The sequence below is a fragment of the Chanos chanos genome, chromosome 9 (assembly GCF_902362185.1).
Source record: "Chanos chanos chromosome 9, fChaCha1.1, whole genome shotgun sequence".
Classification (NCBI taxonomy): Eukaryota; Metazoa; Chordata; class Actinopteri; order Gonorynchiformes; family Chanidae; genus Chanos; species Chanos chanos.
In genome coordinates, this window is record NC_044503.1 from 9,356,144 (window position 1) to 9,373,882 (window position 17,739).

The 17,739-nt window shown below is 41.0% G+C and overlaps 2 protein-coding genes and 2 non-coding genes across 5 annotated transcripts; 2 read left to right on the top strand and 2 right to left on the bottom strand.

The window, feature by feature from the left end:
- The first annotated feature begins 3,950 nt into the window (after positions 1–3,950).
- Positions 3,951–8,163, top strand: LOC115820349 (properdin). Of its 2 annotated transcripts, none has more exons than XM_030783901.1 (11): positions 3,951–4,036; positions 4,369–4,474; positions 4,928–5,072; positions 5,177–5,343; positions 5,435–5,605; positions 5,788–5,982; positions 6,302–6,475; positions 6,706–6,894; positions 7,283–7,394; positions 7,530–7,635; positions 7,756–8,163. In XM_030783901.1, the coding sequence occupies exons 2-11, from the start codon at positions 4,423–4,425 to the stop codon at positions 7,759–7,761; spliced, it is 1,317 nt and encodes a 438-aa protein (XP_030639761.1). In that variant the 5' UTR covers positions 3,951–4,036; positions 4,369–4,422; the 3' UTR covers positions 7,762–8,163. The 2 variants fall into 2 exon arrangements, with proteins under 2 accessions (XP_030639761.1, XP_030639762.1); XM_030783902.1 differs by having other exon boundaries at positions 3,982–4,033; positions 4,367–4,474.
- Positions 8,164–8,366: 203 nt separating this feature from the next.
- On the bottom strand, positions 8,367–8,439 carry trnar-acg (transfer RNA arginine (anticodon ACG)). Its single transcript has one exon. It is a non-coding gene; the product is annotated as a tRNA-Arg (tRNA).
- A 423-nt stretch (positions 8,440–8,862) lies between these two features.
- trnav-cac (transfer RNA valine (anticodon CAC)) lies at positions 8,863–8,935 on the top strand. The gene has a single exon. It is a non-coding gene; the product is annotated as a tRNA-Val (tRNA).
- Positions 8,936–12,200: 3,265 nt separating this feature from the next.
- Positions 12,201–17,206, bottom strand: tbc1d25 (TBC1 domain family, member 25). The gene is made up of 7 exons (XM_030784457.1): positions 17,125–17,206; positions 15,931–16,040; positions 15,422–15,576; positions 15,140–15,333; positions 14,853–15,041; positions 14,110–14,385; positions 12,201–13,966 (listed from the first exon to the last, which is right to left on the bottom strand). Exons 1-7 carry the CDS (start codon positions 17,167–17,169, stop codon positions 12,239–12,241), a joined length of 2,697 nt encoding a protein of 898 aa, XP_030640317.1. The 5' UTR covers positions 17,170–17,206; the 3' UTR covers positions 12,201–12,238.
- Positions 17,207–17,739: the final 533 nt, after the last annotated feature.

Here is a 17,739-nt window from a genome sequence, read left to right on the forward strand (position 1 = left end):
TGACTGCATCCCTGTGCATGGTTCCAACACCATAATCAAGTTTGCAGATGACACCATGGTGGTAGGCCTGATCAGAGAAGACGACGAGATGGCCTACAGAGACGAGGTCGAGCACCTGGCTGCGTGGTGCGCAGACAACAACCTGGCCCTTAACACTCAGAAGACCAAGGAGGTCATTGTGGACTTCAGGTGTGCTAGGAGCAAAGCACACACCCCCATCTACATCAACGGAGCTGTAGTGGAGCGTGTACCAAGCTTCAAACTCCTGGGCGTCCACATCTCTGACAATCTCTCCTGGTCCCTGAACTCCTCCATCCTCATTAAAAAGGCACAACAGCGGCTTTACTTCCTGCGGAGCCTTAAGAAAGCTCATCTGTGCTCCAGGATACTGGTGGGCTTTCACCGCTGTACCATTGAGAGCATACTCACCAACTGCATCTCTGTGTGGTATGGCAACTGCTCCGCAGCAGACCGTAAAGCACTCCAGCAGGTGGTGAAAACTGCCCAACGGATCACCGGCACCAAACTGCCCACCATTGAGAACATTTACACCAAACGCTGCCTGGGTCGGGCGGAAAGCATCATCAAGGATGCATCCCACCCTAACCATGGTCTCCTTACCCTCCTCCCATCTGGCAGGCGTTACAAGAGCCTCCGCTCCCGCACCAGCCGGCTCAGGAAGAGCTTCTTCCATGAGGCTGTGACCCTGCTGAACTCCACACTGCAGCGCTAGCTTTATTTGCACTCCACTGCACTATCTGTACTTTATGCACTATCTTTGTACTATATGCACTGTTTTCTGCTCCTTTTGCACTGGCTTTCCGCTCATGCTGTTCAGAGTACCCTATTTAAACTGTACATAAACATACTGTATATATTTTGTCTGTTATGTCTATTCAACCTATACATATACACTGCTCTGTCTACTCTGTCAGCTTCACCTCTGTGTATAACATTATTAATATATATACATGTACATATCTGTATATTTGCTCACCACCATCTATAATGCTGTATATACTGTATCACCACTGTCTATAATGCTGTATATACTGTAACATAAACATCACTACTGCTGTTCTGACTACCTGCACTTGTAAATAATACTATGCTTTTGCACTTCTGGTTAGATGCTACTGGATTTCATTGGCTTTGTACCTGTACTCTGCACAATGACAATAAAGTTGAATCTAATCTAATCTTATGGAGTCTGAGGACTGTCAGCCACTTTTGAGGTAGTTATATATTTCACCTATTTAAAAAACATTGATCCCAAAGTGTTACATATGCTTATATTCACCACAGACTCAGCACTGATAATCTGAGAGCAGTAAGAATTTCATTAATCTATTTTTTGTTCAAATCAAAGTAAACATACACTTTTCAAAAACCTGTTTTCAGAGGTGCTGAGATATTGTAAAAAAACACATTATAAACCTTTCTGGCCAAAACTTTTGAGCTCTGAACCATGTAAACACAGGTGTTGGCTACACATAGGTGATTAAAGCATTCATGTGGTTTGACTACTGAATTGTTATAACTTTGGACTGACGCTATTTTTCTCAAAGCCAGTGGCCTACACAATGAATATTGATGAGGTAGGTGTCAACACACCTGTAACAATCCCCTGCCCCGCTGTCAAAGGTAATGGCCCATCAGTCTGGAATATCATTGTGGCCTGTCATTGTGCTTGGAAAGTCAGTGTGAGTTGTAAGAAAAGAAGAGACAATAAAGGCCTTTTCACAGTTCATTAAAAATGCTGTGTTCAAACCCAAAGAGACAACAGATAACAGAAGTTCAAGTTTCAGGTTTAGTGTCATATACTTGATAACAAAGCGACATCATTACTAGTAATGCATTACAACAGCCTACACTGATGAGACTAATTGTCATAGTAAGGGCAGTATAATCTCCATGAGTCTGATTTAGTTGGCTCCAATGATTACAACACTCTTATTTTGTAAAGCACACAAACAAGAGCAAATACTCCTATTAAAAGCTCTATAGTGATTCTCAGCCACAGACAGCAATGCGCTGGCTACGTGAGGTTGTTTACCCAGCAGATCACAAGCTTTGCCAACAATCGTCAGGCTATGTACATTCAGCAATCACAATAATAACTCTAAACATGATCAATCGCTTCGCGGAGCAAACGAGCCGCTGTGTGCAAACCCTTCGAGCCGTAAAACTTTCCCCACTCAATTTCAATGGGAAAATAAGAGTGTCTTTTGTTGCCATAACAACAGCTAAGAGGTTAGTTTTGCTAACGACAAGCAGTAAACACAAACATCTCATAGAAACTCCTAGGATCCGTCCAATTTGACTCAAAACAGATAGATGCGTGATTGTGCCATCGTCTAGCTCCTTTGTCAGTGTAAAAGCAACCCAAACATGTGCTCTTGTTTACAGGACTCAAATTGAGCGTTTCCAAGCATTTTCTTGCCTCGTACTGACCCATTAACGACTCGTTATCATGCCGTTATCATATGAATAGATCTATTTGCAAATGGGTGGGCCACCAAGAGCTACTTTCTGACTCAGAGACTGAAATGTGCATGTTGTTCTTTTTATTCCCCTCACATAGTTCTAGAAAATAAATTCACGCTCTATCTATATACATTTTAAAATAGACAGTTGAAGGTTTCGGATGATATGTTTTTCATATTTCTAGGACAAAAAAACTGGCGGAGTTTTCGAAGGGGTTTGTCGAGATTTCTGTTTCATCCCACCGGTGGGATGTCCGGCTCTATTTTAGTTGTTTGTGTGATCTTAACCACAAATTTACCATCTCATCTTCCATGGAACAAAGTAAATGGATGTAGACCTGCTTCAACCTTCTTTTGTGGTTAAGTCTGCGGACGGTATTTTGAAATAGCGTTACACAATGCCTAAAGGGAAGCTGCAAAGCTGCTTCTAAAGCAGAACAAGTGGAGCTAGATGTGCTTTTGTTTAAAAATTATACTGTTGTATACAGTAGGTGATTTATTTTTTAACAGAGGGGCTGGCCAAATGGTCACTGACACTACTTTATACAGTATATAGGGGGAGGGCGGGTTAACAATGGGGGTGCATTTTGGTCTTTTTGCTAATAAGGGGGATCACATCTCCCAACAAATCACCTACTATTTTTATATATTGGAGAGGCCATTGCTGATGGCAGTTCACAGGACGGATAGTACCTAAAGTCTTCCCAAGCAAAAACACACAGTACTGTCCAACGTCTATCTGTGGGCATGTTGCTACAGCGTTTGTATGCGCAAAATAATAATCATAATAATAATAATAATATTTATTTAGAGCCCAATATCACTATTCATAGTCTCAAAGGGCTTTACATGTCTATAACAAAGTCAAATCAAAATTATATCATGCATAAGTTCGAGAAAATAGATAAGTCTTTAGTTTTGTTTTAAAGGTATTGAGAGAGTTTGCTTCTCTGACTTCTTTAGGTAAACCATTCCAAAGGAAGGGAGAGCGGTAGGAAAAGGCTCGGTTGCCTGCGGACTTCTTTTTGCCAAAAAATGCGTTGTTATCGACTGGTATTGCTAACAATCGCTAATCTGTCTAAAACATAGTTTTCTGACTTGTTACCCTGCAACGTGGTCAACTCGGGTGTGAAGTCATTCCCAGGTCCGAGTTCCGACTTCCAAGGTAAATGAAACGCACCACTAGGCCGCTATTGCTATTGTCTTTGCTGATCTGTGTACTCACAGTTTATTTCACAATTTCCTAAATCTGCCATTCATATAATTGCACTGATCTATTAGTGAATGATCAGAATCTACGGTTGACACAGTCAGTTTCACTTTATATTTGAAAAACTCACACCATCTAGAAATTTCACCAGATTTTTTTTAACAGGGATAGCTCATTTAGTGGGATGTCCGTAGTTGCTTTAGGGTTAATCTATGGTAAATACCCCACTCTCCCACACGGAACAGTGAATACCCCACCCTCCCTCACAGTGAGGTTTCTGTACTCCAGTTCACTGCCCTTACGAGAAAGGCCATATTTGCAGTTTGTTCCTGAAAAAAAGGTATGTCATTTTGAGTACAGAAAAGGGAATTTAAAAACAATTTAGAACGAATTCTGAACAAAATTTCCCGAAATACGAAGTGAAACTAGCTTGCGTCTGACTGTCTCTCACAACTATTGTCAGTTTGTCTGTGTTGCTCAAGAGGCTTTGAAAAGTGAAGAAATCACTCCGATGACCAGATGAACTCTTTGTGAAAAATATTTCCAAATATGGAACTCTTTGCTGTGTTACGACTGGCCAGTTCTCTTATATGATGCTCTGTGTTGTTATTTGTCAGTCTGTTACACATGACGCTTCCCAGCATAAGGCTTAGTTGTGACCTCTGATTCCAGGTGCTTATGGTTACACAAATCAATATCTAATATCAAGGACAATCAGGTGAAGAAATGATGTTGTTTTTGTTCACTATATTCGTGATGCTTTGTCTTCAGCAATCAGGTTGGTTTTATTCCCTTTTCAAGTTAATATAAGATTCATGTATGCATGCATTGACCTAGTCAGCATTGTAGCAAATAATTTGTGTTTCTCCCGTTCAGCTAATACACTGTTAATAGGGCATGTGCAAATTAAACCAAAAATAAAAAAATATCAGTGTCAATGTGTGCAGAAGAAAATAGCTTTTTTTTCATCATGTTTTTTTTTTCCCTTTCCTATTTTCATTATTTAAGCAATATATTGTCTGTAGTGATTTATAGTGACTCAGTGACATCAACTTTCGTCAATGTTTCCTGTGGTTTGTTTGGTTGTTTAGCGATCATGTCAAATAATTTTGTTGGTTATATAATTCATTAAGTTACAGTCAGTGAAAGACTAGCACTTAAAACACAGAAGTAAATTGCAGTTATCAATATGCAAAGTAATTTCACTAAGCAAACTGATCTCTTTGTGAAGTGTGTGAGGTGGTCGAGTGTTACGGTCAGTTTGATCCGTCATCGGGGAGATGTGGCAATGTTTTGGGTGCTGTAGATATGGATGACTGCTGTTTAAACGTGGACTATGGATACATGGATACAGATGGCAATTGCAAATCTTGTAGGTAAGATGAAGACTTCTGAATTGTCCTTAATAATCTGTTATTACCCAAACCATCGTAACAACTGATGAAATTTGATGTAAATTTACATTTATGTGTTAATCTAGAAAAGCTAAATGGTCGGAGTGGTCACCCTGGAGCTCGTGCTCAGCATCGTGTAAGGAAGGCGTTAGGATGAGACGGCGACGTTGTTACGGTATCGGAAAATGCCGCGATCCTGAAATGCTTGGAGAGCTACAGACAAAGGCCTGTGAAGATAAGAGCTGTTGTCCTGGTAATGTAAAGATCAAAAACATTTAAATATACCATTTGTCTTAACGTGTCGAGACACGTCTCTTTGTAATTCACTGCGCTGTATTTAACAGAGGATGGGGGATGGACTGAGTGGGGCGAATGGCAGCCGTGCTCAGTTACCTGTGAAAAAGGCTTCAAAAAGAGACAGAGGACTTGCACTGAGCCCCCACCTAAATGCGGAGGGTCCTGTTTTGGTCCAAATGAACAAATCGCAGATTGCGAAGAACCTTCTGTCTGCCCAAGTAAGGAACTATCTCAGGTTTTGCACAAATAAAAGTTTCTCAAAACTCAGTTACTCAGCCAGTTGGTGCAGTCAAGGGAAAAAAACCACACACACACACACACACATTATGTAGATAGGATATGTAGAAAGGAAATACATACTGCCAAACTGAAGGGAAAAAATGTTTCTTTTGAAACTTAGCTCATGGTGGCTGGTCCGAATGGGGAAATTGGGAACCTTGCACAGGAACTTGTAAGACAGAGGGACGTGAACCCCCTCAGCAAAGGCGCTCTAGGACTTGTACCAACCCGGCACCATCCTCACAACCCCGGGGCCGTCACTGCGAGGGCTCGGCTACTGAACCTCGAGCCTGCCAACACCTACCTTTCTGTGCTGGTAACACAAAATTGCATTTATACCTGAAGACCTGGGGAGTACTTCATAAAACTTGTTGATGTGAATGAATCCTCTATGGGGTCAGACTTGTCAAATATAAGTCAAGGTCCGAGTATACCTGCTGGGCAGCCCAGTAGAAGAAACTTTTACGACCATTTAAATTAAATTAAATTTAAAACAGTTAAATTGGTTGTTTATGTGAAGTCATACTCTTGATATTTCAGATTTAAAACAAACAAACAAACGGAATTGTGCATGTTCGGAATAACAATACCAAAAGTGCTGCTGAGGTAGGTAATGTTGTAATTCCATATGACAGTTCCAGGTAACTGGGGACCTTGGACGCACTCATCACCCTGTTCTGTGACATGCGGAGTGGGGCTGGAGACAAAGACTCGAGAATGTAACAGTCCACCGCCCAAACATGGTGGCCAACCCTGCCAAGGAAACGGCATCAAAAAAGATATTTGCAATACTAAGGAACCATGCCCAGGTGATGACATTCGTTCTACACAGCTGAAATATCAAACATTTTCAGCTCTTATTAATGTATTCTTTTTTCTTTTTTTTTGAATGAATCCACATTCCAATGTGCTCACAGCAAATACTGAGTAGGAGCTCGTGGATGAAATGGTTGCACTTATTTATACAACCAGTGTCAGTTCATATTAAGGTGGGGTAGTTGAGTTGAGTATGTGAATCTATTCATTTTCTTCCTCTCAGTGGATGGAGAATGGTCATCTTGGGAACCATGGGGGGCATGTGAAAATAAGGCCACGAGATCAATAAGATGCAGAAAAAGAGAGGGGTCACAAAAGCGAGAGCGATGGTGTGAAAGGGACTGGAGTGGAGAATACTGTAAGGGAGATATTGTGGCTTACAGGAGCTGCTTTGACATTCAAGATTGCAAAAGTGAGTAATAGGCTTTGTCAGATAAAACACAAACAACCAAAGGTGAGTGTGTCAGATCTAATTGTAGCCTAATAATAGTAAGAGTGTCCTATTAATAATTTAACAGTAGGCTTTTGATAATAATTCAGTACACCCTCACAATGAGGGGGTACAAAACAAGTCCATGTTCATCAGCTTTAGAGCCTATATGTACTCGCAACACCACTCCACAACACTGTACCATATTTGACTGTGTACAAGCCCCAAACCTCACAACACTATTGACTAGCTAGAGTAATGCATTACATTTTCAAGTGATGACTCAGTGTGAAATGTAAATACACATTGTCTCCACTGTGACTCTGTCATTATGGAAGCTGAATTTTCCTTTTTTTGTGTGTGTGCTTAGTGAAACACTATTGGACTGAGTGGAGTGAATGGGGTTTGTGCCATCCACCCTGCGGACCTGGATCCAACAGGACAAGAAAACGAGAGTGCAAACCTGACGTGTCAGAATACAAGTATGATGAGAAAACTGATACTCATTAGCTAATTTATTTAAATATTAAGTTTTACATGCTTTTTTTTTTTTATGAGTGTCTGGCATTGTGCTTTAAAACTGTTGATTCCAGTTTCTCATTTTTTTTGTGATCCAGAGGTGAGAGTAAGAACTTTTATGGAACACCACTGCTGGACTGTCCAGATCCCGTAGAGACAGAGTCTTTGCCATGCACAGGGGTGCCCAGTTGTGAGGATGCTTTGGTAATGTTAGATTCAGCAACATTATTTTAATTTAGATTTGGTAAATATCTTTGATGTTTAATTAAGTAATTACACTAGGCTTCTTAATATCTCATAAAATAATTATTTCTTTTTTTCCAGCGCTGATTTGCTTAAATTCAGGAGCACCCCAACTGAGGCTACACTAGAAGAGGAAAATGCCTTGTGTTTCTCTTTGAAAAAGTACATAAAAATAAATACATTATGGCACAAATAGCTACAAAATATGTTTTCAGATGTATGCTCATATATTAAAAGCATCCTTCTTTCAAAGCCTTCTTTCAAAAGCTCATTTGCAGCTACAACACCTTTTGTCTTTTTGTAAATTTATTTGCAATGGCACAGTCTTTGTGTTGAAACCTTGCATGCATGTGTACACAATATGGATAACATTCATTCCAACAGCTTTTATAACCTTGCTATTAATAATGAAAGCCATGCAACGTTTGGTAGTTCTGTTTGTAAAGCAGCAGTTGTCATGTGGCCTTATGTTGACTTCAAATTAAAAAAGAAAAAAAAGAAAAATGTTGCCTAATGCACTAGAACGATTTACATTCAGTAACTTAATAGTAAAACCAGCACAGATACACAGAGACCAAAAGGCTTTGACTTCAAATTAAAAAAAAAAAAAGTTGCCTAATGCAATAGATCAATTTACACTCAGCAGTTTCATAGTAAAACCAGCAGAGACACCCAAAAAAAAAAAAAAGTTTCGAGCCAGCCAGGAGTCGAACCTAGAATCTTCTGATCCGTAGTCAGACGCGTTATCCATTGCGCCACTGGCCCTACGAAGTCGTAGTGGACAAATGACTTAATTAATTATGGTATAGCTGCCATTACGACGTGCATTTTCAACAGGTGTCGTTTAAATGCGGAACATTTGAAATTATATTGAATTTGTTTCTAAGTAGTTCTAATTCCATGTAATTCGTGCCTAGCTTAATTACATAAAAGTCAACGTCTTCACGAAAGATTGGTTTCGCAAAATAGCAAATCCGCCATTTATCTTCACGTCATTAGTTTCTCTCCTTAGTTTTTTACATCATGTAAACCAGCCAACATTTAAAGATTGACTTTTTCCTGCCTTGTAGGCAAGATATGTATATGGCAATTTGTAAGTGGTGATACATACCTTTAGGATTTCAGTTTCGAAAGTGTTGACGACCTCGCTAACCCTTCTATATAATTCTGCTCACCTAGCAATATATAGTTTCCGTAGTGTAGTGGTTATCACGTTCGCCTCACACGCGAAAGGTCCCCGGTTCGAAACCGGGCGGAAACATCCTTTATTAGATTAATCTTCACTTCACGGTTCATTTATGTAAAACCCCGATGGTTGTGTGTGTGTATATATATATATATATATATATATAATACAATGACAATGGCTGGGGGCAACCCTCTCTCCATAGGATATATAAAAGTTTTGACCCCCCCCCCCCCACCAAAAAAAAACTACCGTTTTTACCTCTGTTGTCTGTACTTCTGTTTTTACCCTGTGTATATGTATATTAGGGGTTGCACAGAGTGCTCGCTAGTCGCGTGATGCTAAATCTCTCGCGCACTCAGTTTCGAGTTAGAGCCCTTGGTAAACGAGAGGACCGATGGCGACAGCATGAAAGGGTGAATCGATTGTTTGCTTTATTGTTGTATTTCACTGTGCACATTTCTTTCCCAACTATCGTTATGATTCAATAAACGTGCAACATTTGTAAGTTGTGGACGGATTTCTCAAGGATGGCTCTAACATCGAGTCTGGCTACTAACTAGGCTAAACAACTTAATGTTGTTAAAAGGCAGATGCACGCAAATATGACTAATTTCATTTTTAAGTCGGTTAGGCATACTAATGATGACCAGGCAAAAAACACAACGCTATATTTAAACACAATAAGAACATTTAACGGAGACATAATTATGCGTTTTCAAATTTGCCCGGGTTTGCCCACTATAGTGTGCACAACACGCTTTCTTGACTGAGCTTTCTATCTTGGGCTACTGCAGAATGTTGGTAACAATGGAGTTAAAATATCGCCGGTATCATCCATACTTCACCATTGCGTAAGGTAAGACCAAGTGTTATCTTCATATCATATCGTTAATGTTATGCTTTGCCGTATGCGCTAGGACCAACCGCATCATTGCATAGTTGATGCTGCAGCACGCACCCCCCCCCCCGAGTACTCGAGTACTCGAGTATTCGAGTTGTAAAATGATTTACTCGTGCAACCGCTAATGTATATATACATAAAATTCTATTACATATGATATTGTATATAAAGAAAAATTATTTATAATTTTTTCAGGCTTTCCCACAAGTTTTTCCACCGTATTGAGTCATTAAAATGGATTTGGGCTGCCCTAGGACATGGATAGTGCCTCAGCTGAGAACCAAGGTCTGGCTGATTGCTGACATTTCATAGCTTGTTTAGATCTGTGGATCACCCCCTGGGGAAACTACAGAGAAGCACAATCTTTTTTAGTTCAGTATGTAATGCAGCGAACAGAAGTGATCAATTTTTTGGCAAACTGTATTTCATACAAGCACACACTGGTCAACAATACCTCTGCCTCCTCCACAACATATTCTGGAAAATCCACAAGTAATCTACAATTCACTGATTCTAGGCCAACATTGAAAACTACATACTTTATATTCTGAAGTGAATTTTTTTTTTATTTTCCAAACAATGTGGTCGGCTTTTATGTTATATTTGGTGCAGGAGAACTGCATAATCACAAACAATTGGTTAAGTGAATTTATTGTACAAATGTGTGTATTGCTAGCATTCAATCTGACAAATCATGGGTCATCCATCTATTTCAGTAGAGAATTCAGTCATACAGATCAAAAGGAATCAACCACAAGCATACATGTCTGTAAAATGTCTAACAGAAACACAAGGCCAACAACAGTTCCAGTTTCAGGAAACATTTTTTTTTGGTCCTGGTAAGGTACACAATAAGGATTTCAGCATTTAAACAGGTGAAAAAAAGAACACTTGGTGTTAAGACATGAAAAAAAAAATTCCAGTGTTGCAAAACTAGGATAAGGGCATTTTGTGCAAGGCATTGACAAAACATTTGTGATTTACTGATTGCATTTTTTTTAATCACAAGAATATTTTGTGGCTCTGAGAGGTCTCTAAAGGATGCAAAGTCTCCATTTGATTGAAGTTTGTTAATGTCAATAGATAGTTTCAAACACAGACAAGCCTTTGGTAAAAGAAATGATAAATGAATAGAGATAATAAAAACAAAGAAGGCAAAAAAAGAAAAGAAAAAAAAACCATTACGAGGCACTTCTCTGCAAAGAGGCTAATTAAGTGTATCTGCCATTTGACCAGCTGGTTAAATTATTATCAGACCATACATTCAGCAGTATATTGATTTTCATTTTGAATGTTTTCTTGTTCAAAGACAGAATTTCATTTCAACAGATCATGAGGATGCTGTCAGAGGGAATTTAAGTCTTAGTGTATACATGTACAGTCGTGTGCTTAGACATACGAGAAATTACACAGTACAAAAATCTGTGACTATGTATTTCTCTTGATCAGAATATAAACAGGGAAATAAGAGGGCAAAACAAGAGCAAAAATGATTACTAAAATGTTGATAGTAATTAATACTGTTAAAACTATTCATAATTGAGAGAAGCCAACAAGCACAGATTTTGCCCAGAATGATAATGCACATAGTTTGTTTCATGGATCTGCTGAATCTTTCACATTGATGGGAAGAACATTTCTTGCAGGTTGCCTTCATGAGAAAATGTAGTCCTTGCACTGCTACAAAAAACATACACTCAAATTCCTGTAACATTCTGAAGTATTGAGTATGATCAGTACATCATAGAAATCAAGTGATAGCATCTAAAAGACCTCTTTTGTGGAATGGTTGCTTATACAGGTCTAGACAAGAGCTCATGCTTCATAATTACTTTACTCCATTTGGCCTACGCTTTATAAGCATAACACATAAATTGCTAAGAGGCACAAGAATCCCTCTGTTATAAAGGAAACATGATAATTCCAGTCAAGCTTTGGAGTCTTCAAATGAAAGCTAATGCTGTGCATTGTCTGAGCAGAGTACAACAATACCAGCAAAACAAACAAACAAAAAAAATTCCAACATAACTCACTTATAATTTATTTTGTTTTCTAGTGTCCTTAATGTGTCCTTTTCATAGGTTTAATTTACAGAGTTAACAAAACATGAACTGGCCGTGTCCTTAATTGGGACAAGATAGAGGTCAAGTGCTAATACATGATGTAGAGCCAGAAAAATGATGAGACCAAGTGTAATGCTAAAGTGTGGGGACCAGAATTGGACTACATTATACTGGCATATTACACAGAGGTTCAGGCAACATGAAACATGAACTGAGTGAAACCACTGTCAGGAAGAATGACTGGGCAAGGGGTAATTTATAGTTCATATTTTTGCTCATATTTCCAGACATGCTGGGAACACAAGACAAAACTATCATTTGTTTCATTTGCCTAGTGTGGTTTGTGATAGTGTGAGTGGTGTGTTTTGGTTTGTGGAGGGAACAGCTTTCTCGAAATGACATCAAAATAAATCAGGAGGATGATGGAGGCGGACCAGTTGGTGATGTAGGGGAGGGAATCGTAGTTGCAAGGTTGTAGGTTGAGTTGGGGGAGGTGGCCGGAGTGGACTGCAAATTGGGAAATGTGGCCCGGTTAGGGGGGGTTTGGGGTGATGCCACAGCTGGGGTGGGAGAGTCCAAACTGACCTCGTCACCCTCCTCAGAGTCCCAAACCTCACTTTGCAGATAGTCTGCAAAGAGGGCCTTGGCACGCTGCAAAATACGACCAAGGTTGTGCCGGCGAACCAGCCGATCAAAGTGCATGGCTAGTTCATTATAATCTAAACTGTTCTTAATTATGTGATCACGGTGTTCCAGCAAGATGGACAAACACAGGAACAACATGAAGGGATTGCCCTTCCCAAACTCCTGAGGAGGGGGTAGTGAACATGGTTTGACAGTGCTAGTCTCTGGTTTGTTTGTATTTGGTGAGTTCATAGTGGTGCTTGGAGGTTTGCATGGTGAGGGAAGATTGCTGGAAAAGGGCTTAGGCAAAGATGGAGCTTTTCCAAAGGACAAAACTGGGGAAGAGAGCAGAGAGCGGTTCTGAGAGTAGGAAAGTGATGGAGATGACAGATTGGACTTCCCTGTCGGGCTAGATGGGGAGTTAGCACCTGTTCCGTTAGACACTGAGGAAGAGGGGGGAAATCTGCCAGGAGCTTTATCTGGTGATGTTGCACCTCCGCCAGTAAACATGGAGGCAACACATTTCATCGGTGGCCCATCAGGGGATCCTGTTCTCCAGTTAGACTGTGGAGGTGACGCTACCTGAGATGAGCCATTTTTCCAATCTGGCACACATTGCTGGACTGGCGATGACAGAGAAGCTGTGTGCCCATTGGGGGAGCTTCGCTCTTCAGTCTCAGTGGATGAGGACTTTTCGTTACTGCTGATGAGTGGCTCCCTCTCTCCAGGGTCATCTTCACTCTCTTCAGTGGACTGCCTTACAGCAAGAGACAAAGTGGGGTGTGAGGGCTGAAACTCTATAGGGGAACCTGTGGTGTCTTTCTCTTCCAAGTCAAAGCTATCATCATTACGGGCACTGTAGTATTTGAATTCCCCAAAACTGGCTTGCTTCTCAAAAGGAGGTGCAGGGATACTGGTATCACTCTTAGCTTCGTAATCCATCCCACTTTCCCTTTCACATTCCCTCCTGGGCTCTTTCTCATCTCTCTGTTCTTCCTCGATGTCGAGCTTCCTTCCACCATCAGCCTCTTCTCGTGAAGGCCTCAGCATATGGCGTCTCCTCTGTCTTTCCTTTTGCTCCCCGTCTGTTCCATCATTGTCTGCCATCCCATGTCCATTTACAGATTTGGAGGTCTGCTCCGTCTCAAGAGGGGGTCCGAGTAACTCTACCTCAGTCTCAGGAGGATCTGGGGGCAGAGAGCTCCAGGTGACCTCCAGCATCCTCAAGGCATCGTCAAAGGCAAATTCTCGCTTGAGCTCGAGAAGTAACCAGCGGTAACAGAAGAAAAGGTCATCAGCCCCCCGAGAAACCAAATAGGCATAAAATTCGGGGTCTGAATATTGTAGGAGAAGCTTGAGGTGCTGAAATTTGATGGACATGAGTTGGCCATCGGGGCGGAAGTTGCCTTCCAAACGTTTCATGATTCCACAGAAGCAGATGAACGCATGGGCTTCGTTATCCATTACAGCCAGGATAGGTGACGCAATATCACTCATACCTTGGCAGTATGAAACCTAAAAGCAAAACAAATACTTCTTTTTGAGATACATTTCAAAAACAGGGACAGAGTCACGTTAAGTATTTTACTCAGAATGCAATATTATTCTACAAATCTTAAATCAAGATAAAGTTGGACAAACTTGTTTCTTGGCCATACCTGTGGATGTGTGATGGCAAAGGTGGTTAGGAGGTCTGTCAGAGCAGTGAGGTGGGGACTGTCTTCTGAGCCAGCGTAATAGGGGTGGGCACGGTCAGTTCGAAGGACGTCCTTCAGCACATTGCCCCTGATAAACTCCAGGTCCTCTGGGCTGACTCTAGCTGTCCATTCACACTTTAACTGGTCGTATTCTCGGGTCTTCCTTTTCATGTAGTCCATCCGCTCTTGGCCAGTCAACCCATCGGGGTACACATTTAAGAGGTACCGCCACACTACCTAATTATGGAGGTGAGAAAGAGGTGAGAAACGTGAACAACGCAAAGCAAAGGTTATCAGGGCAAATTCCGTTTCGAGTGGCTAGCGCAGCTTAAGGGCAGCATAAATTTAACTGTTTAGTAAACAAAGAAAGCACATCATGTCTAGAGGCCTTGCATCAAAGTCTCATGACGTTTTCTTAGACAGGTTTAAAAAAAAAAAAAAAAAAAGATTTCTGAATGCCAGTCCCAGAGAGGCCTAAACACTCTTTCTTCCCGGTACGACAAAGCTTTTTGATAATACCTGACGTGGACGTGGACTTATCCAAAGTACTACAAAAAATTCTACTGATTCTTTCAGTAGAAATGTACACTGTCTTATAGGTGTGTTCTTAGAGCAGAGAAAGAATAGAGTAGACGTCTCAGCAAGATCAGTGGGTTTCACATGGCCTATTAATTGCTATCAGTTTGATTACTTTCTCATGTTACCTTGCGCAGTGATGGTTCGACCCCTCCGTGATAAATACGTAGGCGCAGCTCTTCAGGACGTGTCAGCTGACCCTGGCCGTTGAGGTAGCTGTGGAATTCTGCGTCACTCAGTGGAGGCTTGAAAGGCTTTACTTCTTCACCATATGACCAACTCAAAGCCTGCTGCACCCTTGACAGTGTTCGGCCCATCTGTGAAGACAACAACCAAACGCGTTCACAAACTGCGATGGTGAACTGATGAGGGTGGCTGAGCTATAGCTTCTTTATGATTGCATTAGGAGATGAACCTGACTCAAAGCAGCAGAGACTGGCTGGTAAAACAGTTGGCTGACTGGTTGAAGAACGTCATCAGTAACCTGTGACAGGAGAGACTGGGTGAAGGGAAGAGCAGCGGCTGCCAGAGATTTCTTCTCCCCCTGGAGCTGATCAGAACCAATTACATCCTTAGGGCTGATAATGTCCCAATCCTCCAAGACAGGACCTGCAGGAAAGCAAAGTGTGAATGGGAAATAATCCAAACAGCTTCACTCCATCAGAAAAACAACAAGATTATTTGAGTGCTTGCTTACTGTCTTCAGATGGCTTAATGTCCATCTTGAGCTGTAGGTAAGGTTTAGCGGCACTGACAAATGCTGCGTCCAGATCCCAGTCAGACAATAGTGAGAGGTACGCTTCCACACCTCCTCGATCACGGGACAAATAACTTATTCCAAAATTACGTTTCCTGTGGAAAAATAAAAAAGTCTTAATAGCGTGGTATGGTAAAGCATCAGGACCTTTTCAACTTTCTCATAAATAATAACAAGATAATGCCTTTTACTATTAATGTAATCTAAAAAAATCAATATTTTGTTTATAAATGATAGAGTCAATGTATCATCTCAACCCACATAAGATAACTGTGTTCTTTTCCATTCAAAGTTCAAGTTAAAGCATATCTGTATATCTTTTTACAATTAAAAATGGTCTCCAAGCAGCTTTACAGAGATCAGTGGCTTAAGCCCAAGACAGCAAGTCCAAAGCAACAGAGGCAAAAAAAACTTAGTTATGAAGTGAGCGGAACTCCAGTGCGACCTACCCATTCAACTCAAAAGCACGAATGAGTATGTGCTGTAGTACTTCCAGTGAAGTGATCTGTGGATCAACGGCAAATGACCGGAATTCCACCGGCAGCATTCCTTCGCATTTCTGTATGAGAAAATATCAACACAGCAAAGTATGAGGAACGAAGAGTGAGGAACTAAAATGCATAAAATAAAGCCTCTATGCAGCCTTTAGTGTGAATAGCAAAACACCGACAATGACATACCACAGCAGATAACCAGTTCCCATTTCTGGAGCACCTCAGAGCGGGGTTTCGTTTCGGTTCAAGTATTTCAGGTATCCAAAAATTGTGACATTTACATACCCCCTTAAAATGCAGTAGGGCCTAAATGCTTTAAGAAACAATGAACAACAACCACACTCTATGCTTGACGCGTTGTAACACTGAGGCAAGCTATGTGGATCAGCCAATATTAAACTGACAATTAAATTGCTTGCTGGTCTACGCCAGCTCACTGGCCTTTAATCGTTTGACTTAATAAATAACCAAACAAAATAAACAAAGTACTACTAAAGGAAAGGATATATAACCACTACAAAATTCCAAGAGCAGTCCGGAGAGGCTCAGACGATGATCATGTATGTGCTGGCTGGATAAAATCGGCCGATGACGACGGCACTCAACTGAGTCACTATGGAGCAAGCAGTGACTGTTCGTGTTTATCAAACCATCTACGTCAAACGAGCAACAGCAAGATATTGGTTAACGGTAATTGACTTTGTTTAACTGACAGATTTTCATCCTCCTCCAGCAGCCACAAGACCATCTGTTACTGACCGGACGCAAACTACCTCAGTGGCAACCTGCTGTCATCAACTCTTATACATTTCCATCATAAATGTAACCTAGAGGATGGTGTTAAAACACAGTTCTGATTAATATTTTCAGGACATATTTAAGAAGGAGAGCAACTGAAGATCGCAGTCGTGAAGAACTATAACACAGCCAAACGAAATCCTTTTACTGATCAACGAAATGGAGCAGCACTGTGCAAATCATTTAATTACCCGGATTTCCATGAGACACTTGGCGTATGATGACAATACAATGGCATTTGTCAGATGTCACACTAGCTAGCTTGATTACGTGGATAATGTTATTGTTAGCTGGACTGCTCCGTGCCAGCTCTGGTTCCCTGGTCACTGCTGTTTACCCCCAATTTCTTACCTTTACTTTGACACGAACTACCCCCCTCTCCTCCTCAGCTGCCATGGTGGGTAGCCCGCTTGAATCGTCCTCAGGAATCCGTTGTCCGTTACCGCAAGATTAAATGGAGCGTAAATTAGCAATGATGACGGGCACTTGCTTTTTTCACCTGACAGAGCCTTGGCTATTTATGTGAAGTCAGCGCAAACGAACATTAAAACGAAGCTGTTTCCTGTGCCGCTTCGTGGAGAGATTTCAAAATATTAGCCGCGTACCTCACCCTGTTCAGATACCCGGAGTATTTTAAAAAATATTCCAGAGTTGTAAGGATATAATTGATTTTTTTAGGCTAAAAAGTCAGAGAATGGTGCTTTAGATCCACGTGGTCCATTCCACTAAGTTTATTGTCCCCTGTCTTTGAAATGACAGGCACTTTTATTAAAGACCAGAACGAGTCGAGTTTACATTTCCGGTCCTTTTCTTGGTGTTTGCGTCTTCACGGGCCCAGACAATCAAGCAGCCGATTCGCTGCCTCCATGGGCAGGATATTACATCGCTTATACATTACATCATGCAGCAAAACAGTCTGCGAGCAAAACTGGAGGGAAATACACAGGCCTATGTGGCTCACAAACT